General features: G+C 60.4%; 1 protein-coding gene across 1 annotated transcript in view; it reads left to right on the plus strand.

Moving 5' to 3' along the window:
• The window catches only part of LOC119956995 (hemicentin-1-like), a 339,271-nt gene that overhangs the window by 201,638 nt on the left and 113,605 nt on the right, over positions 1 to 24,028 (plus strand). Inside the window, exons 29-31 of the mRNA XM_038784579.1 lie at positions 3,317 to 3,592; positions 4,150 to 4,464; positions 18,426 to 18,707. Of these exons, the coding sequence (XP_038640507.1) occupies positions 3,317 to 3,592; positions 4,150 to 4,464; positions 18,426 to 18,707 (873 nt within the window). The remainder of the gene's footprint in view (positions 1 to 3,316; positions 3,593 to 4,149; positions 4,465 to 18,425; positions 18,708 to 24,028) is intronic.

Consider the following 24,028-nt stretch of genomic DNA (forward strand, 5'->3'; position numbering starts at 1 on the left):
TCTAACTCACCAAACACACATGCCAGCTATCCTGCAGGTCTGACCCAGCACGCTTCCTGTTTACTCTATCACCATCTCTTTGCAGGACAAGCTGGCTCACAATAAAGAAGTGTGGTTATTTGAGACCACAAAAGGAGGTAGTCCAATGCATTGTTTAAAGTGAGGAACCTCTTTAGATAATTAAATAACAAAGTGAATTTAGGTATTTACACCCGATGGCCTAAAACAGGCGGAGGCAGGTTCGTCCCAGGACCTGGCTCTCAGGGAACTGCTGGAGGCCAGGACGCTGCTGAGCCACAGTCAGATGACTAGGCCCTTGACTCGGTCGTCCCTCAGCTGCTGGAGCAACAGTGGCAAGATCAGGAAAAAAGGAAGAGATGTCAGCTTCCCTCCTTGGATTGCAGGACCAACTGGAGAAGATCTATTGCCTTATGTCCGAGGAGATCATGCTGAAACTCCAAGGCAACCAGGCCAACACTGTGAGGTTGGGGGCTGCGGTGCAGACCTTGATGCAGGATGTTCACTCCATGGTGGGGGACTGCATGGCACAAGACATAAACTCTATGGTTCAGGTCATCAACTCCATGGTGCAGGCACTTGTGGGTCTCCACGATGGCCAGGGTCAGAGGACAGCGGGGCTTCTGGATCTCATTCCAGCTGCTCCCTATCCCAGGGGCCCCCAAGCACCCATTGGGAAGAGAATAGCCCACCCAGGAGATGCTGGGGGGTGTCCAGCCCATCTGACTCACCTCTTGATGTGACTGACGCTAAGCAGGCTGAAGCTATCCAGATCTCAGCTTTCCAGAGGACGCCCGCCAAGGTCATCACAAAGAGCATGGCAGACAGCAGTCCACTTGTACCTCAGCTGTGGATCCTGGGGGAACATCAAGACGTAGCGTCAGGTTAGGAAGGTAAAGGAACTATCATTACACAGTGTAGACACGGGTGTTGTTCTCCACTTGTACATAACAAACACTCATGTTAGTATGTGAACACCTCTGTAATTTATTACACGTAAATTCTTACATCCTCTGATTGCCTCCCTGCTATCATTCCATTGCTCCGTAACTGAATGCATACACAACGGCGTCCATCCAACACTTAAATGCTGGATGCTGCATCCATTTCCTGGCTGCGAAGATGTCAGCTCAGTGGCTGACCTTCCCTCACATGAACAGGACACAATCATGGCAGTTTCACCCTGGTCAGATGTTAGCTAAAGGAACCCAAGTGGATTTACCCCTGTGAGAGCCGTTCCTCTGGCAGCAGTCACACAGATCCTCTTGGCACCCCTAAAGAGGAACCTGCATCAGGAGAGATGATTCTGCCCACCTGTCATTGCCCTGATATTACTCGGGTCACTGGGAGTTGTTGATCTGCCTTCAGCTAGATAGGAGTCTGACATTCACACTCACTCTGTGAGGGGAGGACCAATGTTCTGCCCTCACTGTAAGTCATTATGATCCTCCTGCATCATGTGCACCATGGGCCACCGCACCCTGCCCATGACAGGAGCAATATCATAGTTGGCGTCACATTGCCGCCACTCTCTCAGGAACGGCTATCTCCCGTGATCCAACTTTAGTGTCCAGCCTAATCCTGGTCATCTTTGAAGCAGGAGGTGACCAAGGCATCCTGAATTCTCCCCCTGATTCGGGCCCTAACTCATTAGAGGAGATATGCCGCTCATCCATCTGTTCCTCTGCCAGCTCCTCGCCCCACAGCATCATCATATTGTGGAGTGCGCAGCACACAACTATAATATGCACTACCCTCTGGGGGCGATATTGGCAGCTCCACCTGACTGGTGCAGGCATCAGAACCACATCTTCAGGATGCCAATTGTCTGCTCTACCAAAGTGCGAGTCGCAGCAGGAGTCACGGTGTCTCTGCTCCATTCTGCCACCTCGGTACAGATGTCATCAGCCAGGCCATGTGGGAGTACCATAGAACCATCGGATTGCTACAGTGCAGAAGGAGGCCATTTGGCCCATCAAGTCTGCGCCGACCCTCAAAGAGTACATGACCTAGGCCCACACCCCTGCCCGATCCCTGTAACCCCATCTAGCCTGCACATCCCTGGACACCAAGGGACAATTTAGCATGGCCAATCGACCTAAACTGCAGTTCTTTGGACTATGGGAGGAGAGCGGAGCACCGGGAGGAAACCCACGCACACACGGGAAGAAAGTGCAAACTCCACACAGTGACCCAAGGCCAAATTGAACCCTGGTTCTTGGCACTATGAGGCAGCAGTGCTAACCACTGTGCCCTCATGCTGCCCTTGTCCCTGAGATGCCAACCCTGTAGTTACTGGACTCCCTTAAATATCTCTGATATTTGACAGCGGCCAAGGATGTAACTGCCGTGTCCGCGATGTTTCCTGTTCCATTTGTAATAAGATAGTCCATAAAGCAGGGGTGGGCAAACTACGGCCCGCGGGCCGCATGCGGCCCGCCAAAGGTATTTCTGCGGCCCACCAAGTCATTAAAAAAAAATAAATAAATTTTTTTTTTTAAATGTTTTTTTTAAAAAAAATTTTTTTTAAGGTTAATGGAGGGGGGGGGCTGTTGGGTTACTTACTGGTATAGGGTGGATACGTTGACTTGAGCAGGGTGATCATTGCTCGGCACAACGTCGAGGGCCGAAGGGCCTGTTCTGTGCTGTACTGTTCTATGTTCTATATGAGGCGCCCAGAGTCATAACCGGGTGAAGTAATTATTTTACTTAATATACTATGCGGCCCTTTGTGAATTGTGAATTTCTGAATGTGGCCCTTGCACGGAAAAGTTTGCCCACCCCTGCCATAAAGTATTTACAATATTGAAATTAGTTGTATTTTGATTGTGTTGTAGAGATATTCAGATATAAAAATGTAAAAAATAATTTGACTAACTAAAGGTTTCTTTTCATTTGAACCTATCTAATGAACTTCACAATGTTACTGTTTCTCTTCCATGTTGCAGTCATGGCTGGCTCATTATTTGGTATTTCTAATGCTGCTTATTGAACACAAGGCAGAACGAAGACTTCTGCCATTTACACCTCTTTATACAGTTAAAGGAAGTTTAAAATCTATCAATAGGCAAACACACATTTATTAGTCTCAGTTTTTCAAAGCAGTTCGTGGATTTGAATTCTTAGCCACCGCCTGTTATTTTCTTTGCAGATCCAGTTTTAATTTCCGTGTGTTTCCCACTGTAACAGTGCACGGTTTCAAACTGAAACTGTAGTTACTGTGGGGAGTTAACTGGTGAGTGTTGAAATTAAATGTATTTCCTTTTCCTTCATCTATTGTGATTTGTTTCCTTGGCAGCAATTGTAACTGGATTTGAGATCAGGATCAACATAAACCCCCCAGCTGTGGAATTTGGAGATTCTTTAGAGATGAATTGCACTACGACATGTCCAGACCCAATAATCAACGTGGAATATAAACCAGGGATACATCCTAACAGAACAACTGGCAGTAATTGGATCACAGACTATTTCCCGAGTGTGCAGGCATGGGATTTTACAGCACCATGTAATGTGATCTGTGAATCACAGAATCATCGCTCAAATGAGGAGAAAAAGGTGGTCACAGTATACAGTAAGTGAAACGGCTTGCTCTAACATATTTGCTTACCTGACATTAAAGGAGGGTGGTGCCAGGGAAAAGTCTTTAATGATAATCAGATTGTGTCTGACTTTGGGTCAGTTCCACCATTTCGATATCTCACTGGCAGGGCTCCTTATCGAGGAGATATGGATGCCCAGGAGGTTGTGACTCAGTGGCCAATTACAGAGGGCTTGGAGTAAACTGTTGTTCTCCATACGATGTACATGGTGGAGCGAGCAGAGAGTTAGTTTGTATAGATTAGAGGAAAATCTCGCTGCTGATTGGTTAGACATTTACAAAAGGTTGCTAAAGGTTGACATTCTTGCTGCTAATTGTTTATAGGTGCAGATTGGATGGGAATGTATTACTTGAGAAAGCGAAGGCAGATGTGACTGATTCTGTGGGCAGAGATTTACAGACAAATGGCTGTAACTGTGGGGCTGTAAAATGGGACGAGCCGTTCAAAACTCCATTGAATTTGGCCGGAACAGAAAATTCCATCAATGGGTAAAATTCCATCCTTTATTTTAATCATTCTCCATTAACAGATCGAGAGATAAACATAACTTCAGCTCCGGAAGTGCTGGAAGTTAACAGAACGTATAGTCTGGAGTGCATTGGTCCGAGGGTCTATCCAAACAATAAACTCATCCTCACATGGCTGAGAGGGAGTGAGATTGTTCAGATTAATTCCACAGGAAAACCAGGTCTCCCTGATGAAGATCTAAGATTGAGGAATGTCTTCAGTTTCACTGCAAGTGTGTCAGATGATGGACAGGAGTACACCTGCTTGGCAGAAGTGGACCTGGGCTTGAACAGCACAAAACCAATCGCAAACTCCTCTGTGACTCTGCAAGTTCACTGTAAGTTCCACTCGAGTGTGCACTAATTTGTTTGTTTTCTCTGTCAGAGAATGAGCTAAATGATCACATTGGTAGATGAAGAAACCAGAACAAGCTTGAGGTCTGCCGTTTGTTCTGGTGAGGGAGGTTGATAAACTGAGGGAATGAACCACCAAGTGAGAGATATATTTTAATTAAGAAGAAAGCAAAATCAGGAACCTGGCTGAGAGAAACAAATACTGGGTGTACAAAATAAATAGAACAGTCAACGGTAGCCAGCTGCCCTGTCACCGGCTTCAATGGATTCCGAGCCCCCCGGCGTGATCCTCTCATTTGCTTCCGTTTTTGGAAACCAGACTGATTCGCGTCAGCCTCCCACTGCGCCGGTGGGGTCAGCCTCACGCTGGGCCGGTGGGGTCAGCCTCACGCTGGGCTGGTGGGGTCAGCCTCACGCTGGGCCGGTGGGAGCAGCCTCACGCTGGGCCGGTGGGAGCAGCCTCACCCTGGGCCGGCGGGAGCAGCCTCACGCTGGGCCGGTGGGAGCAGCCTCACGCTGCGCCGGTGGGGTCAGCCTCACGCTGGGCCGGTGGGAGCAGCCTCACGCTGGGCCGGTGGGAGCAGCCTCACGCTGGGCCGGTGGGAGCAGCCTCACGCTGGGCCGGTGGGAGCAGCCTCACGCTGCGCCGGTGGGGTCAGCCTCACGCTGGGCCGGTGGGAGCAGCCTCACGCCGGGCCGGTGGGAGCAGCCTCACGCCGGGCCGGTGGGAGCAGCCTCACGCTGGGCCGGTGGGAGCAGCCTCACGCTGCGCCGGTGGGAGCAGCCACACGCTGGGTGGGCGGAGCAGCCTCACGCTGGGCCGGTGGGGTCAGCCTCACGCTGGGCCGGTGGGAGCAGCCTCACGCTGGGCCGGTGGGGTCAGCCTCACGCTGGGCCGGTGGGAGCAGCCTCACGCTGCGCCGGTGGGAGCAGCCTCACGCTGCGCCGGTGGGAGCAGCCTCACGCTGGGCCGGTGGGAGCAGCCTCACGCTGGGCCGGTGGGAGCAGCCTCACGCTGGGCCGGTGGGGTCAGCCTCACGCTGGGCCGGTGGGGTCAGCCTCACGCTGGGCCGGTGGGAGCAGCCTCACGCTGGGCCGGTGGGGTCAGCCTCACGCTGGGCCGGTGGGGTCAGCCTCACGCTGGGCCGGTGGGGTCAGCCTCACGCTGGGCCGGTGGGAGCAGCCTCACGCTGGGCCGGTGGGGTCAGCCTCACGCTGGGCCGGTGGGGTCAGCCTCACGCTGGGCCGGTGGGGTCAGCCTCACGCTGGGCCGGTGGGGTCAGCCTCACGCTGGGCCGGTGGGGTCAGCCTCACGCTGGGCCGGTGGGAGCAGCCTCACGCTGCGCCGGTGGGAGCAGCCTCACGCCGGGCCGGTGGGGTCAGCCTCACGCCGGGCCGGTGGGGTCAGCCTCACGCCGGGCCGGTGGGGTCAGCCTCACGCTGGGCCGGTGGGGTCAGCCTCACGCTGGGCCGGTGGGAGCAGCCTCACGCTGGGCCGGTGGGGTCAGCCTCACGCTGGGCCGGGCGGAGCAGCCTCACGCTGCGCCGGTGGGAGCAGCCTCACGCTGCGCCGGTGGGGTCAGCCTCACGCTGGGCCGGTGGGGTCAGCCTCACGCTGGGCGGGCGGAGCAGCCTCACGCTGGGCCGGTGGGAGCAGCCTCACGCTGCGCCGGTGGGGTCAGCCTCACGCTGCGCCGGTGGGAGCAGCCTCACGCTGGGCCGGTGGGAGCAGCCTCACGCTGGGCCGGTGGGAGCAGCCTCACGCTGGGCCGGTGGGGTCAGCCTCACGCTGGGCCGGTGGGAGCAGCCTCACGCTGGGCCGGTGGGGTCAGCCTCACGCTGGGCCGGTGGGAGCAGCCTCACGCTGGGCCGGTGGGGTCAGCCTCACGCTGGGCCGGTGGGGTCAGCCTCACGCTGGGCCGGTGGGGTCAGCCTCACGCTGGGCCGGTGGGAGCAGCCTCACGCTGGGCCGGTGGGAGCAGCCTCACGCTGGGCCGGTGGGAGCAGCCTCACGCTGGGCCGGTGGGAGCAGCCTCACGCTGCGCCGGTGGGAGCAGCCTCACGCTGCGCCGGTGGGAGCAGCCTCACGCTGCGCCGGTGGGAGCAGCCTCACGCTGGGCCGGTGGGAGCAGCCTCACGCTGCGCCGGTGGGAGCAGCCTCACGCTGGGCCGGTGGGAGCAGCCTCACGCTGGGCCGGTGGGGTCAGCCTCACGCTGGGCCGGTGGGGTCAGCCTCACGCTGGGCCGGTGGGGTCAGCCTCACGCTGGGCCGGTGCGGTCAGCCTCACGCTGGGCCGGTGGGAGCAGCCTCACGCTGCGCCGGTGGGAGCAGCCTCACGCTGGGCCGGTGGGAGCAGCCTCACGCTGGGCGGGCGGAGCAGCCTCACGCTGGGCGGGCGGAGCAGCCTCACGCTGTGCCGGTGGGGTCAGCCTCACGCTGGGCCGGTGGGGTCAGCCTCACGCTGGGCCGCTGGGAGCAGCCTCACGCTGCGCCGGTGGGAGCAGCCTCACGCTGGGCCGGTGGGAGCAGCCTCACGCTGGGCCGGTGGGGTCAGCCTCACGCTGGGCCGGTGGGGTCAGCCTCACGCTGGGCCGGTGGGAGCAGCCTCACGCTGCGCCGGTGGGAGCAGCCTCACGCTGGGCCGGTGGGAGCAGCCTCACGCTGCGCCGGTGGGAGCAGCCTCACGCTGGGCCGGTGGGAGCAGCCTCACGCTGGGCCGGTGGGAGCAGCCTCACGCTGGGCCGGTGGGGTCAGCCTCACGCTGGGCCGGTGGGAGCAGCCTCACGCTGCGCCGGTGGGAGCAGCCTCCCGCTGCGCCGGTGGGAGCAGCCTCACGCTGGGCCGGTGGGAGCAGCCTCACGCTGGGCCGGTGGGAGCAGCCTCACGCTGGGCCGGTGGGAGCAGCCTCACGCTGGGCCGGTGGGGTCAGCCTCACGCTGGGCGGGCGGAGCAGCCTCACGCTGGGCCGGTGGGAGCAGCCTCACGCTGGGCCGGTGGGAGCAGCCTCACGCTGGGCCGGTGGGGTCAGCCTCACGCTGGGCCGGTGGGGTCAGCCTCACGCTGGGCCGGTGGGGTCAGCCTCACGCTGGGTGGGCGGAGCAGCCTCACGCTGGGCCGGTGGGGTCAGCCTCACGCTGGGCCGGTGGGAGCAGCCTCACGCTGGGCCGGTGGGAGCAGCCTCACGCTGCGCCGGTGGGGTCAGCCTCACGCTGGGCCGGTGGGGTCAGCCTCACGCTGGGCCGGTGGGAGCAGCCTCACGCTGGGCCGGTGGGGTCAGCCTCACGCTGGGCCGGGCGGAGCAGCCTCACGCTGCGCCGGTGGGAGCAGCCTCACGCTGCGCCGGTGGGGTCAGCCTCACGCTGGGCCGGCGGGGTCAGCCTCACGCTGGGCGGGCGGAGCAGCCTCACGCTGGGCCGGTGGGAGCAGCCTCACGCTGCGCCGGTGGGAGCAGCCTCACGCTGGGCCGGTGGGGTCAGCCTCACGCTGGGCCGGTGGAGCAGCCTCACGCTGGGCCGGTGGGGTCAGCCTCACGCTGGGCCGGTGGGGTCAGCCTCACGCTGGGCCGGTGGGGTCAGCCTCACGCTGGGCCGGTGGGAGCAGCCTCACGCTGGGCCGGTGGGAGCAGCCTCACGCTGGGCCGGTGGGAGCAGCCTCACGCTGGGCCGGTGGGGTCAGCCTCACGCTGGGCCGGTGGGAGCAGCCTCACGCTGGGTGGGCGGAGCAGCCTCACGCTGGGCCGGTGGGAGCAGCCTCACGCTGGGCCGGTGGGGTCAGCCTCACGCTGGGCCGGTGGGAGCAGCCTCACGCTGCGCCGGTGGGAGCAGCCTCACGCTGCGCCGGTGGGAGCAGCCTCACGCTGCGCCGGTGGGAGCAGCCTCACGCTGGGCCGGTGGGAGCAGCCTCACGCTGCGCCGGTGGGAGCAGCCTCACGCTGGGCCGGTGGGGGCAGCCTCACGCTGGGCCGGTGGGGGCAGCCTCACGCTGGGCCGGTGGGGTCAGCCTCACGCTGGGCCGGTGGGGTCAGCCTCACGCTGGGCCGGTGCGGTCAGCCTCACGCTGGGCCGGTGGGAGCAGCCTCACGCTGCGCCGGTGGGAGCAGCCTCACGCTGGGCCGGTGGGGTCAGCCTCACGCTGGGCCGGTGGGAGCAGCCTCACGCTGCGCCGGTGGGGTCAGCCTCACGCTGGGCCGGTGGGGGCAGCCTCACGCTGGGTGGGCGGAGCAGCCTCACGCTGGGCCGGTGGGGTCAGCCTCACGCTGGGCCGGTGGGAGCAGCCTCACGCTGGGCCGGTGGGAGCAGCCTCACGCTGGGCCGGTGGGGTCAGCCTCACGCTGGGCCGGTGGGAGCAGCCTCACGCTGGGCCGGTGGGGTCAGCCTCACGCTGGGCCGGGCGGAGCAGCCTCACGCTGCGCCGGTGGGAGCAGCCTCACGCTGCGCCGGTGGGGTCAGCCTCACGCTGGGCCGGTGGGGTCAGCCTCACGCTGGGCGGGCGGAGCAGCCTCACGCTGGGCCGGTGGGAGCAGCCTCACGCTGCGCCGGTGGGAGCAGCCTCACGCTGGGCCGGTGGGGTCAGCCTCACGCTGGGCCGGTGGGAGCAGCCTCACGCTGGGCCGGTGGGGTCAGCCTCACGCTGGGCCGGTGGGGTCAGCCTCACGCTGGGCCGGTGGGGTCAGCCTCACGCTGGGCCGGTGGGGTCAGCCTCACGCTGGGCCGGTGGGGGCAGCCTCACGCTGGGCCGGTGGGGTCAGCCTCACGCTGGGCCGGTGGGGTCAGCCTCACGCTGGGCGGGCGGAGCAGCCTCACGCTGGGCCGGTGGGAGCAGCCTCACGCTGCGCCGGTGGGAGCAGCCTCACGCTGCGCCGGTGGGAGCAGCCTCACGCTGGGCCGGTGGGGTCAGCCTCACGCTGGGCCGGTGGGAGCAGCCTCACGCTGGGCCGGTGGGAGCAGCCTCACGCTGGGCCGGTGGGGTCAGCCTCACGCTGGGCCGGTGGGGTCAGCCTCACGCTGGGCCGGTGGGGTCAGCCTCACGCTGCGCCGGTGGGAGCAGCCTCACGCTGGGCCGGTGGGAGCAGCCTCACGCTGCGCCGGTGGGAGCAGCCTCACGCTGCGCCGGTGGGGTCAGCCTCACGCTGGGCCGGTGGGAGCAGCCTCACGCTGGGCCGGTGGGAGCAGCCTCACGCTGCGCCGGTGGGAGCAGCCTCACGCTGCGCCGGTGGGGTCAGCCTCACGCTGCGCCGGTGGGGTCAGCCTCACGCTGGGCCGGTGGGAGCAGCCTCACGCTGGGCGGGCGGAGCAGCCTCACGCTGGGCCGGTGGGAGCAGCCTCACGCTGGGCCGGTGGGAGCAGCCTCACGCTGCGCCGGTGGGAGCAGCCTCACGCTGGGCCGGTGGGAGCAGCCTCACGCTGGGCGGGCGGAGCAGCCTCACGCTGGGCCGGTGGGGTCAGCCTCACGCTGCGCCGGTGGGGTCAGCCTCACGCTGGGCCGGTGGGGTCAGCCTCACGCTGGGCCGGTGGGAGCAGCCTCACGCTGCGCCGGTGGGAGCAGCCTCACGCTAGGCCGGTGGGGTCAGCCTCACGCTGGGCCGGTGGGAGCAGCCTCACGCTGAGCCGGTGGGAGCAGCCTCACACTGCCCCGGTGGGAGCAGCCTCACGCTGGGCCGGTGGGAGCAGCCTCACGCTGGGCCGGTGGGAGCAGCCTCACGCTGGGCCGGTGGGAGCAGTCTCACGCTGGGCCGGTGGGAGCAGCCTCACGCTGCGCCGGTGGGGTCAGCCTCACGCTGGGCCGGTGGGAGCAGCCTCACGCTGCGCCGGTGGGAGCAGCCTCACGCTGGGATGGTGGGAGCAGCCTCACGCTGGGCGGTGGGGTCAGCCTCACGCTGGGCCGGTGGGAGCAGCCTCACGCTGCGCCGGTGGGGTCAGCCTCACGCTGGGCCGGTGGGAGCAGCCTCACGCTGGGCCGGTGGGGTCAGCCTCACGCTGGGCCGGTGGGGTCAGCCTCACGCTGGGCCGGTGGGAGCAGCCTCACGCTGCGCCGGTGGGAGCAGCCTCACGCTGGGCCGGTGGGAGCAGCCTCACGCTGGGCCGGTGGGAGCAGCCTCACGCTGGGCCGGTGGGAGCAGCCTCACGCTGGGCGGGCGGAGCAGCCTCACGCTGGGCCGGTGGGAGCAGCCTCACGCCGGGCCGGTGGGGTCAGCCTCACGCTGGGCCGGTGGGGTCAGCCTCACGCTGGGCCGGTGGGGTCAGCCTCACGCTGGGCCGGTGGGGTCAGCCTCACGCTGGGCCGGTGGGAGCAGCCTCCCGCTGGGCCGGTGGGGTCAGCCTCACGCTGCGCCGGTGGGAGCAGCCTCACGCTGGGCCGGTGGGAGCAGCCTCACGCTGGGCCGGTGGGAGCAGCCTCACGCTGGGCCGGTGGGGTCAGCCTCACGCTGGGCCGGTGGGAGCAGCCTCACGCTGGGCCGGTGGGGTCAGCCTCACGCTGGGCCGGTGGGGTCAGCCTCCCGCTGGGCCGGTGGGAGCAGCCTCACGCTGGGCCGGTGGGAGCAGCCTCACGCTGCGCCGGTGGGGTCAGCCTCACGCTGGGCCGGTGGGGTCAGCCTCACGCTGCGCCGGTGGGAGCAGCCTCACGCTGGGCCGGTGGGAGCAGCCTCACGCTGGGCCGGTGGGAGCAGCCTCACGCTGGGCCGGTGGGAGCAGCCTCACGCTGGGCCGGTGGGAGCAGCCTCACGCTGCGCCGGTGGGGTCAGCCTCACGCTGCGCCGGTGGGAGCAGCCTCACGCTGCGCCGGTGGGAGCAGCCTCACGCTGCGCCGGTGGGGTCAGCCTCACGCTGGGCCGGTGGGAGCAGCCTCACGCTGCGCCGGTGGGAGCAGCCTCACGCTGCGCCGGTGGGAGCAGCCTCACGCTGGGCCGGTGGGGTCAGCCTCACGCTGGGCCGGTGGGAGCAGCCTCACGCTGGGCCGGTGGGAGCAGCCTCACGCTGGGCCGGTGGGAGCAGCCTCACGCTGCGCCGGTGGGAGCAGCCTCACGCTGGGCCGGTGGGAGCAGCCTCACGCTGGGCCGGTGGGGTCAGCCTCACGCTGGGCCGGTGGGAGCAGCCTCACGCTGGGCCGGTGGGGTCAGCCTCACGCTGGGCCGGTGGGGTCAGCCTCACGCTGGGCGGGGGGAGCAGCCTCACGCTGGGCCGGTGGGAGCAGCCTCACGCTGCGCCGGTGGGAGCAGCCTCACGCTGGGCCGGTGGGAGCAGCCTCACGCTGCGCCGGTGGGAGCAGCCTCACGCTGGGCCGGTGGGGTCAGCCTCACGCTGGGCCGGTGGGGTCAGCCTCACGCTGGGCCGGTGGGGTCAGCCTCACGCTGCGCCGGTGGGAGCAGCCTCACGCTGGGCCGGTGGGAGCAGCCTCACGCTGCGCCGGTGGGAGCAGCCTCACGCTGGGCCGGTGGGAGCAGCCTCACGCTGCGCCGGTGGGAGCAGCCTCACGCTGCGCCGGTGGGGTCAGCCTCACGCTGCGCCGGTGGGGTCAGCCTCACGCTGGGCCGGTGGGAGCAGCCTCACGCTGGGCGGGCGGAGCAGCCTCACGCTGGGCCGGTGGGAGCAGCCTCACGCTGGGCCGGTGGGAGCAGCCTCACGCTGGGCGGGCGGAGCAGCCTCACGCTGGGCCGGTGGGGTCAGCCTCACGCTGCGCCGGTGGGGTCAGCCTCACGCTGGGCCGGTGGGGTCAGCCTCACGCTGGGCCGGTGGGAGCAGCCTCACGCTGCGCCGGTGGGAGCAGCCTCACGCTGCGCCGGTGGGAGCAGCCTCACGCTGCGCCGGTGGGGTCAGCCTCACGCTGGGCCGGTGGGAGCAGCCTCACGCTGCGCCGGTGGGAGCAGCCTCACGCTGCGCCGGTGGGAGCAGCCTCACGCTGGGCCGGTGGGGTCAGCCTCACGCTGGGCCGGTGGGAGCAGCCTCACGCTGGGCCGGTGGGAGCAGCCTCACGCTGGGCCGGTGGGAGCAGCCTCACGCTGCGCCGGTGGGAGCAGCCTCACGCTGGGCCGGTGGGAGCAGCCTCACGCTGGGCCGGTGGGGTCAGCCTCACGCTGGGCCGGTGGGAGCAGCCTCACGCTGGGCCGGTGGGGTCAGCCTCACGCTGGGCCGGTGGGGTCAGCCTCACGCTGGGCGGGCGGAGCAGCCTCACGCTGGGCCGGTGGGAGCAGCCTCACGCTGCGCCGGTGGGAGCAGCCTCACGCTGGGCCGGTGGGAGCAGCCTCACGCTGCGCCGGTGGGAGCAGCCTCACGCTGGGCCGGTGGGGGCAGCCTCACGCTGGGCCGGTGGGGTCAGCCTCACGCTGGGCCGGTGGGGTCAGCCTCACGCTGCGCCGGTGGGAGCAGCCTCACGCTGGGCCGGTGGGAGCAGCCTCACGCTGCGCCGGTGGGAGCAGCCTCACGCTGGGCCGGTGGGAGCAGCCTCACGCTGGGCCGGTGGGAGCAGCCTCACGCTGCGCCGGTGGGAGCAGCCTCACGCTGCGCCGGTGGGGTCAGCCTCACGCTGCGCCGGTGGGGTCAGCCTCACGCTGGGCCGGTGGGAGCAGCCTCACGCTGGGCGGGCGGAGCAGCCTCACGCTGGGCCGGTGGGAGCAGCCTCACGCTGGGCCGGTGGGAGCAGCCTCACGCTGGGCGGGCGGAGCAGCCTCACGCTGGGCCGGTGGGGTCAGCCTCACGCTGCGCCGGTGGGGTCAGCCTCACGCTGGGCCGGTGGGGGCAGCCTCACGCTGGGCCGGTGGGAGCAGCCTCACGCTGCGCCGGTGGGAGCAGCCTCACGCTAGGCCGGTGGGGTCAGCCTCACGCTGGGCCGGTGGGAGCAGCCTCACGCTGAGCCGGTGGGAGCAGCCTCACACTGCCCCGGTGGGAGCAGCCTCACGCTGGGCCGGTGGGAGCAGCCTCACGCTGGGCCGGTGGGAGCAGCCTCACGCTGGGCCGGTGGGAGCAGTCTCACGCTGGGCCGGTGGGAGCAGCCTCACGCTGGGCCGGTGGGAGCAGCCTCACGCTGGGCCGGTGGGGTCAGCCTCACGCTGGGCCGGTGGGAGCAGCCTCACGCTGCGCCGGTGGGGTCAGCCTCACGCTGGGCCGGTGGGAGCAGCCTCACGCTGCGCCGGTGGGAGCAGCCTCACGCTGGGATGGTGGGAGCAGCCTCACGCTGGGCGGTGGGGTCAGCCTCACGCTGGGCCGGTGGGAGCAGCCTCACGCTGCGCCGGTGGGGTCAGCCTCACGCTGGGCCGGTGGGAGCAGGCTCACGCTGGGCCGGTGGGAGCAGCCTCACGCTGCGCCGGTGGGAGCAGCCTCACGCTGGGCCGGTGGGAGCAGCCTCCCGCCGGGCCGGTGGGGTCAGCCTCACGCTGGGCCGGTGGGAGCAGCCTCACGCTGGGCCGGTGGGGTCAGCCTCACGCTGGGCCGGTGGGGTCAGCCTCACGCTGCGCCGGTGGGAGCAGCCTCACGCTGCGCCGGTGGGAGCAGCCTCACGCTGGGCCGGTGGGAGCAGCCTCCCGCCGGGCCGGTGGGGTCAGCCTCACGCCGGGCCGGTGGGAGCAGCCTCACGCTGGGCCGGTGGGAGCAGCCTCACGCTGGGCGGGCGGAGCAGCCTCACGCTGGGCCGGTGGGAGCAGCCTCACGCTGGGCCGGTGGGGTCAGCCTCACGCTGGGCCGGTGGGAGCAGCCTCACGCTGGGCGGGCGGAGCAGCCTCACGCTGGGCCGGTGGGGTCAGCCTCCCGCTGGGCCGGTGGGAGCAGCCTCACGCTGGGCCGGTGGGGTCAGCCTCACGCTGCGCCGGTGGGAGCAGCCTCACGCTGGGCCGGTGGGAGCAGCCTCACGCTGGGCCGGTGGGAGCAGCCTCACGCTGGGCGGGCGGAGCAGCCTCACGCTGGGCCGGTGGGAGCAGCCTCACGCTGGGCCGGTGGGAGCAGCCTCACGCTGGGCCGGTGGGAGGAGCCTCACGCTGGGCCGGTGGGAGCAGCCTCACGCTGCGCCGGTGGGAGCAGCCTCACGCTGCGCCGGTGGGGTCAGCCTCACGCTGGGCCGGTGGGAGCAGCCTCACGCTGGGCCGGTGGGGTCAGCCTCACGCTGGGCCGGTGGGAGCAGCCTCCCGCTGGGCCGGTGGGAGCAGCCTCACGCTGGGCGGGCGGAGCAGCCTCACGCTGGGCCGGTGGGGTCAGCCTCACGCTGGGCTGGTGGGAGCAGCCTCACGCTGGGTGGGCGGAGCAGCCTCACGCTGGGCCGGTGGGGTCAGCGTCACGCTGGGCTGGTGGGAGCAGCCTCACGCTGGGCGGGCGGAGCAGCCTCACGCTGGGCCGGTGGGAGCAGCCTCCCGCTGGGCCGGTGGGGTCAGCCTCCCGCTGGGCCGGTGGGGTCAGCGTCACGCTGGGCTGGTGGGAGCAGCCTCACGCTGGGCCGGTGGGGTCAGCCTCACGCTGCGCCGGTGGGAGGAGCCTCACGCTGGGCCGGTGGGAGGAGCCTCACGCTGCGCCGGTGGGAGCAGCCTCACGCTGGGCCGGTGGGAGCAGCCTCACGCTGGGTGGGCGGAGCAGCCTCAAGCTGGGCCGGTGGGGTCAGCCTCACGCTGGGCTGGTGGGAGCAGCCTCACGCTGGGCCGGTGGGGTCAGCCTCACGCTGGGCGGGCGGAGCAGCCTCACGCTGGGCCGGTGGGAGCAGCCTCACGCTGCGCCGGTGGGAGCAGCCTCACGCTGGGCCGGTGGGGTCAGCCTCACGCTGCGCCTGTGGGAGCAGCCTCACGCTGGGCCGGTGGGGTCAGCCTCACGCTGGGCCGGTGGGAGCAGCCTCACGCTGGGCCGGTGGGAGCAGCCTCACGCTGGGCGGGCGGAGCAGCCTCACGCTGGGCCGGTGGGAGCAGCCTCACGCTGGGCCGGTGGGAGCAGCCTCACGCTGGGCCGGTGGGAGCAGCCTCACGCTGGGCGGGCGGAGCAGCCTCACGCTGGGCCGGTGGGGTCAGCCTCACGCTGCGCCGGTGGGAGCAGCCACACGCTGGGCCGGTGGGGTCAGCCTCACGCTGGGCCGGTGGGGTCAGCCTCACGCTGGGCCGGTGGGGACAGCCTCACGCTGCGCCGGTGGGGTCAGCCTCACGCTGGGCCGGTGGGAGCAGCCTCACGCTGGGCCGGTGGGAGCAGCCTCACGCTGGGCCGGTGGGGTCAGCCTCACGCTGGGCCGGTGGGAGCAGCCTCACGCTGGGCCGGTGGGAGCAGCCTCACGCTGGGCCGGTGGGAGCAGCCTCACGCTGCGCCGGTGGGGTCAGCCTCACGCTGCGCCGGTGGGAGCAGCCTCACGCTGGGCCGGTGGGAGCAGCCTCACGCTGGGCCGGTGGGAGCAGCCTCACGCTGGGCCGGTGGGAGCAGCCTCACGCTGCGCCGGTGGGAGCAGCCTCACGCTGCGCCGGTGGGAGCAGCCTCACGCTGGGCGGGCGGAGCAGCCTCACGCTGGGCCGGTGGGAGCAGCCTCACGCTGGGCCGGTGGGAGCAGCCTCACGCTGGGCCGGTGGGAGCAGCCTCACGCTGGGCCGGTGGGAGCAGCCTCACGCTGCGCCGGTGAGAGCAGCCTCACGCTGCGCCGGTGGGAGCAGCCTCACGCTGGGCCGGTGGGAGGAGCCTCACGCTGGGCCGGTGGGAGCAGCCTCACGCTGGGCCGGTGGGAGCAGCCTCACGCTGGGCCGGTGGGGTCAGCCTCACGCTGGGCCGGTGGGGTCAGCCTCACGCTGGGCGGGCGGAGCAGCCTCACGCTGGGCGGGCGGAGCAGCCTCACGCTGCGCCGGTGGGAGCAGCCTCACGCTGGGCCGGTGGGAGCAGCCTCACGCTGCGCCGGTGGGAGCAGCCTCACGCTGGGCCGGTGGGAGCAGCCTCACGCTGGGCCGGTGGGAGCAGCCACACGCTGCGCCGGTGGGGTTCGTTAATCCCGTAACGCAATAGACCCCGGCCTCAAAAGACTGCCAATATTTATGTAGGTATAATGACTCATTTAAATATGAGCGTCTGGTTCCCGCCCAGTGAGGGAGTGATGCAGATCGCGTTTGCCGCGGCGGGTTGGGAGCATGACGGTCCAGTCGGCACCTGGCGAGCAACCTGCTCAGGGGCTCTCCCGCTATTCTCTGAGAATAGTGGGATCAGTGCCGGGTGTACTGTGTGTGTGTGTGTGAGAGAGGTGAGTGCATGTGTACAGTGTCTGTGTGAGAGAGGTGAATGTGTGTATACTGGGTGTGTGTGAGCGAGGGGTGTGTGTGTACCTGTGACAGGGAGGTGTGTGTCTGTGTGTGCACCTGTGAGAGAGACGTGAGTGTGTGTGTGTATACCTGTGAGAGAGAGGTGAGTGTGTGTATATCTGTGAGAGAGAGGTGAGTGTGTGTGTATATCTGTGAGAGAGAGGTGAGTGTGTGTATGTGTATACCTGTGAGAGAGGTGAGTGTGTGTGTGTATACCTGTGAGAGAGGTGAGTGTGTGTGTATACCTGTGAGAGAGAGGTGAGTGTGTGTGTATATCTGTGAGAGAGGTGAGTGTGTGTGTATACCTGTGAGAGAGAGGTGAGTGTGTGTGTATATCTGTGAGAGAGGTGAGTGTGTGTGTATACCTGTGAGAGAGAGGTGAGTGTGTGTGTATACCTGTGAGAGAGAGGTGAGTGTGTGTGTGGGTGTGTGTATACCTGTGAGAGAGAGGTGAGTGTGTGTGTGGGTGTGTGTATACCTGTGAGAGAGAGGTGAGTGTGTGTGTATACCTGTGAGAGAGAGGTGAGTGTGTGTATATCTGTGAGAGAGAGGTGAGTGTGTGTGTGGGTGTGTATATCTGTGTGAGAGAGAGGTGAGTGTGTGTGTGTATATCTGTGAGAGAGGTGAGTGTGTGTGTATACCTGTGAGAGAGAGGTGAGTGTGTGTGTGTGTATCTGTGAGAGAGAGGTGAGTGTGTGTGTATATCTGTGTGAGAGAGAGGTGAGTGTGTGTGTGTATATCTGTGTGAGAGAGAGGTGAGTGTGTGTGTGTATATCTGTGTGAGAGAGAGGTGAGTGGGTGTGTGTATATCTGTGAGAGAGGTGAGTGTGTGTGTATCTGTGAGAGAGAGGTGAGTGTGTGTGTATCTGTGAGAGAGAGGTGAGTGTGTGTGTATACCTGTGAGAGAGAGGTGAGTGTGTGTGTGTGTGTGTACCTGTGAGAGAGAGGTGAGTGTGTGTGTACCTGTGAGAGAGAGGTGAGTGTGTGTGTATACCTGTGAGAGAGAGGTGAGTGTGTGTGTATACCTGTGAGAGAGAGGTGAGTGTGTGTGTACCTGTGAGAGAGAGGTGAGTGTGTGTGTATACCTGTGAGAGAGAGGTGAGTGTGTGTGTATACCTGTGAGAGAGAGGTGAGTGTGTGTGTATACCTGTGAGAGAGAGGTGAGTGTGTGTGTACCTGTGAGAGAGAGGTGAGTGTGTGTGTATACCTGTGAGAGAGAGGTGAGTGTGTGTGTGTGTACCTGTGAGAGAGAGGTGTGTGTGTGAACCTGTGAGAGTACCTGGTGAGAGAGGTGAGTGCGTGTGTAAATCTGTGAGATAGGTGAGTGTGTGTGTGTATATCTGTGAGAGAGAGGTGTGTACCTGTGAGAGTGAGGTGAGTGTGTGTATACCTGTAGGAGTATCTGTGAGAGAGAGGTGTGTATGTGTGTACCTGTAGGAGTACCTGTGAGAGAGAGGTGAGTGTGTGTGTACCTGTGAGAGAGAGGTGTGTGTGTGAACCTGTGAGAGTACCTGGTGAGAGAGGTGAGTGCGTGTGTGTATAGCTGTAGGAGTACCTGCGAGAGAGAGGTGAGTGTGTGTGTACCTGTGAGAGAGAGTTGAGTGTGTGTGTGTTTGTGTATGGGAGACAGAGGTGAGTTTGTGCCCCACCCCTGCTGTGCTGATTCTCCAAACGCCTTCCCATTTTCATATTGTTTCACATTTCTTTTCCAGATAAACCAGGAGACACAACCATATCAGTGAATAACAAAACTGTGTCAGGGGTTCCAGTAAACGTCAGGAAAGGTGATGAGGTTACAATGATCTGCAATTCCAATGGAAATCCCACACCTACATTAAAGTGGGAAGATCCCAGTAACAGCAGCAATGTTGAGATTGGTTCCCCTGGAGTCCTCCGTATTTCCCACGCAACATCAGGACATCAAGGAATATATAAATGTAGAGCAACCAATCAATATGGAATTGAAGAGAAGGAAGTGGACATCAGGGTCACAGGTCAGTTTGTAACTTTGGTCAGAATTCAATGAATAAATAATTAATCTTTTGAGGATTGAAACAGCATTTCAGTCACTCCATTTTAATTCAGAGGGTCACATTGTGGTACAACATTCTGTTATTTATTTATTTTGATTAAGGATCCTGTTCCACTCCATCCTTGCTGATGAAGGGACAAATGGATGAACCACTCCCTGCCTCGAACAATGCTGCTCTGTAACTAGCCTCTGGGACATGAGTATGAGTGATCCAGAGTGACAGTCTCTTCCTCTTGTTCCTCTTTGTGTGTAGAAGCACCTTCCTCCTGCTCTGTGTTTGCCCAGACTGTCCGAGCAATAACACTGCAGGAGGAGAGGTACAGCTGTGAATCCACACAGTGCCGGTCCATGGTGTGAGGTGTTGGCAGCTCAGTGAGCTGCAGTACATGGCTGGGCATCAATTCTCATAGGGGGGGGGGGGAGGCGATTGGAAAATAAAACCAAGAGATACTGCAAAGGTCAATCAGAAACTGCGGAGAAAATATCAGTGAAAGTTTTGGGCTGACAACTGAAAAATGAACATGAAATCCTGGAACCAGTTTAAAATAAAAATATGAAATAATTTCATGGTGGGTGTTTTTTTTATATAAGAGAATGAAAAGCTGCATTAAATTAATTGATGGTAACACAAGGACATGGGAGTGTGTGAATAAATGCAGACATTCGAGAGATTAAAATGATAGACCACCTGGAGATCAGACCTGAGATTGAAAAAGAAATGCCTAACAAAACACAGGTGCTAATTCTAAAGAGGGAAAAGGGTCGTCAATGTCATGGCTACAGATACCCGCCTCCTCTCCCTATCATTCTGTGTTCTAACAAGGGCTTTCTGCCATAAACATAAACTCTTCTCTCCCATGCAAGGGAAGAGCCAATCCTGGCAGACTGACTCATTAAAGTTTAAGTTTCACAGAGAGAAATGAATCTGCCGTACCCACATAGTCATGTTTTGGGTGAAGCACGCCCATATTTCCTTTGGTGCGTAAGTGGGAAAAGACAGGGACCTGAGTACATGTTATCTGTCCGCCATAAAAATCGGAAGTCTGCTGAAACATTTGAAGGATGAAAGAATGTAAAGTTGAAAAAAAGAAAGAGATGAATATATAATGTTAGTTATTCCATGAAAAATTCCCTTATTTAAAATGCGCAGTTGAGTTTTTATTCTTTCATGGGAAGTGAGCATCTCTGGATAGGTCAAATTTTCATTGCCCATCCCTAATTGCTGTTGTAAAGGTAATAGTGTTCGGAAAACAAAGGTAGTTTTAAGGGAAGGCAGTTTTAATACAATATTTGCATTGGTAAACATTAGAAATGAGGTTTAGTTTTAAGTGGGTTTAATTTAATGTTTCTGTGGCTGGAAGGGTAAAATCTATGGTTAGATTCATGCTGGACAAAGGTGTTTGTATGTGTGGGGATTGATTAAGTTCCAACTGTGTTTCTGTTGTGCTTGGAGAGGGCTGCGCCGTGAACAATAAATAGGCCAGCAGAGGTAGGTGGGTGTTGCTTAACAAATGGGACCTCATAAGGTAGGAAAGCATTTACGTTTTAGGTTAGCTAATTTGATTGCAGCTGGAGACAGAATCTTGGTGAGTGAACATCTCTCAACTCTGCCAGAGAAAAGAATGGACAGGACAGGAGCTGCAAAGGGGCAGGCTTCCTAAAGTGGAGGTTACAGTGCAGATAACCAGGGAATTAGGACAGAATTAATATCTAAGACGACTGGAGTTAAGTGAACTAAGACCAAGGTATTGTTCAGAAGAATTCAAGGAAGCCTATACAAAGTGTTCTGAGTTGAAGAAACAATTGCAGTAAGCAGATTTAAGTGGGGCAGTAGCCTTCGAAGGTAAATCAAACATCGGATGCCATTTTAATACAGTCCGGGAAGAAGTGTTAAAGCAAAGGTGAGCAGTTTGTACAGCAGTCAAAATAAAGAATTCCTAAAGGGGTTGGTGTAAAATCCTGTTAAAAGCACTGCTGGCATGGGCAGTGCCAGCCGACGGTACCTCTGGCAGCAGCAGTGGGCACACGGGCCAATCCATGGTGCCAGGATTGTGGGGATACCATTTTGGAGATGACCAGGTATTTTGTAATAAATATATTTCCATAGGACTGCCACTGATCTGTGTAATTGTTTGATTTACATGTTTTCATAGGTTACAGTTGGATACTACCGGTGATAGCAGGAATATTTGCAGGGATCATATTTGCAGCTTGTGCCTTCTGCTGGAAGTGCATTCATACTGCCCACAAAAGAGAACTATATAAAGTATACAAAGCAAAACCCAACAACAATCCACAAATCCCGAATGAAAATGAACACCAGGGAAATGTTCCTTTAACAAATCTTTGTTACAGCCTGGTGGGATAACAACAACTACAAACAGGTTTAAACAATAAAAATGATATGTATGTCCTGAGGAGAAAATTCAATGATCCAATTGTTGATGTTGTTACTGACGAATGTTTGCAGTGTTAAAGTCTACCTGCATTAATAATGTACTAACTATAAGGACAGTGTGTTGCTGACAATGCTTAATATTTTGGAATAATTGTGAATCACTGTGTTTATCATTTTATTTAAATATCCACAAACACTAGGTAGTCAGCTGAACTCGATCTAGATTCAGCGCTACGAACAACAAACCTCTATGAAAACAACTTCCTTTCCCATCAACTGACATGAAGGCAAAATATAATCGATTTCTGTTGTGACTGATTTTAATAGGATAAATATTGTTTTTGTAATGTACCATTTTCCAAATGCGTAAAATGAAAACTAGATGTGAAATAACACTTGAATTTTAAAATTCTCATCCTCACGTTGCAATGTCTCCATGGCCTTGCTTCTCCATCTCTGTATGCCAGCTCTGCCCTGTGACATTCCAGCAACTCTGTGCATGTCTAATTCTGGGCTGGAATTCTCGGTGTGAGGTGGCTTCAATGGGGAATCTCATTGACAAGCGACGAGAATCCTGCTGCTAGTGCACAGTACGCCACCGACAAACTCATGGCTGGGGGACCGTGAATTCTGAAATTCCCTTGCTTAGTCTATCTGCCCCACTCTCCTTTTAGATTCTCCTTTAAAACCTATAAATGTTGATCAAGCTGGTGGTCACTGGTGTCAGCTGGCTCTTGTCTCTGAATCAGAAGTCCCATTCCAGATGTTGAGTACAAAGGTCAAAGCTGATACTCCAGTGCAGTATTGAGGGGGTACTGTTGACGTTACCACTTTCAGCTGAGGCATTAAATCGAGGCTCTGTCTCCTTTTTAGGTGGATGCAGCTGCGGCTGCATTTTGAAGCAGAGCTGGGGATTTCTCCCCAATGTTTCGGCCAATATTCACCCTCAATCAGCATCACACAAACAGATTCACTGGTCATTGCGTTTGTGGGAGCTTGCTGTGCACAATTGTAGCTGCCACATTTCTTACAGTGTAATTCAAATATACTCAGTTAGCTGTAAAGCACTTTGAAACATGCTGCAGTCACTAAAGACACAACAGAATGCATGTTTTTCTTTTCTGTCTTAATCTCTGCTCATGTGGCTAAGTGTGTGGCTATATATCAAATGTTGTTTCGTAACCCTCCTGCAAAGACCTTTCACTACATTATAGGTGCTTTATGAATTCAGGTTTATACTTCATAATAATCTGCTCCTGTCATTGCATGAATATTGTCTTACAATGTATATTTTACAAACAGATGCTAGGAGTGAGCATAAAGGTCATAGAACGATAGATTTATATGGCACAGAGGGAGACCAGTCAGCCCATCGAGTTTGTGCCAAATCTTTCAAAGAGCTAACAAAAGTAGAAGCAGAGAAACCATCATTTCTCACGGTCAGTAGCTTTATGGATGACCTGTGGCACGTGCAGAGAGCTATCCACCTGTTGGTAATGGTATTTGGCAAACATTCAATGTCACATCCGATTACTACTAACCATATTCTTTATAATACAAAATCAAATTAGAGCAGCAACTTGTTTGGTGTTTTTAATGTGGTAAAATGTTCCAAAACACTTCACAAAAGGATGGGAGAAATAAACTCCTTTCTTTCAATTTTCTTGCTCCTGCAATTAAACCCAGATTTACAGAGATTGGGCGCGATTCTCCAGAAACATTTCCAAGTGTGAGAATGACAGTAGATTGCCGGACTTCCCACAAGTCCCAAAAGACGTGCTGTTAGGTGAACTGTTAGGTGAAATGTGCATCCTGGTGAGACACCTAGATGCAATGGTAGAGCTAGGAGGGCCAGGCACGTTAAGGATCAAGAGCATATTGTGAACCTCGTCAAAAAGAAAAAGGAGGCTTTTGTACGGTCAAGAAGGGTGGGGACAGTCAAACCCCTTGAGGAGTATAAAGAAAGTAGGAAGGTACTTAAGCATGAAATTAGGAGGGCAAAGAGGGGGTTATGAAAAGTCCTTGGCAAGTAGGATTAAGGTGAATCCCAAAGCTTTTTATTCATATGTAAAAAGCAAGAGGGTGGCCAGGGAGTGGATTGGACCACTTGGAGGGAATCTATGTGTTGAGCCAGAGGAAATGGGCGACATATTGAATGAGAACTTTGCATCGGTGTTCACCAATGAAAGGGACTTTGTGAAAGATGAGGAGGAGGTATTGGGTGTTTTAAAATAAATTAAGGTCGATAGGTCTCCTGGGCCAGATGGGATTTACCCCAGAATACTGAGGGAAGCAAGGGAGGAAATTACCTTGATTGACATTTCTGTGTCCTCATTGACTTAGGTGAGATCCCAGAGGACTGGGGAATAGCTAATGTGGTACCGCTGTTTCAGAAAGGTAGCAGGGATAATCCAAGAAACTGTAGGCCGGTGAGCCTCATGTTGGTAGTCGGTAAATTATTGGAGAGAATTCCCAGGGACAGGGAGCGGGATTCTCTCAGCCCGGGGCCGGGCTGGAGAATCGCGCCGACCGGCGTGAATCGTGCCCTGAAGCCGAGACGCGATTCCCTGCAGAGCGGAGAATTGGCGCCGGCGTGGTTGGCGCGGCGCCGGTTTGGGGCCGCTCAACGCGGCCCACCCCACTGATTCTCGGCCCGGGATGGGCTGACCGACCGTAACAAAAATCCCAGAGTCCTGCCAGTGCTGTTCTAATCTGCTCTTAACCAGCGGGACCTCAGCACGGCTTGGGTCCGCGGGCATCCTATGGGGAGGGGGGGGGGTGCCCAACCCGAGGGGGGGGCGGGGAGGCCTCCGTTGTGGCCTGGCCCACGCTCGGGGCCCACCTATCGATGTTGCATTGGGGCCGGCGCGGAGAAGGGACCCACT

The sequence above is a fragment of the Scyliorhinus canicula genome, chromosome 25 (genome assembly GCF_902713615.1).
Source record: "Scyliorhinus canicula chromosome 25, sScyCan1.1, whole genome shotgun sequence".
Taxonomy (NCBI): Eukaryota; Metazoa; Chordata; class Chondrichthyes; order Carcharhiniformes; family Scyliorhinidae; genus Scyliorhinus; species Scyliorhinus canicula.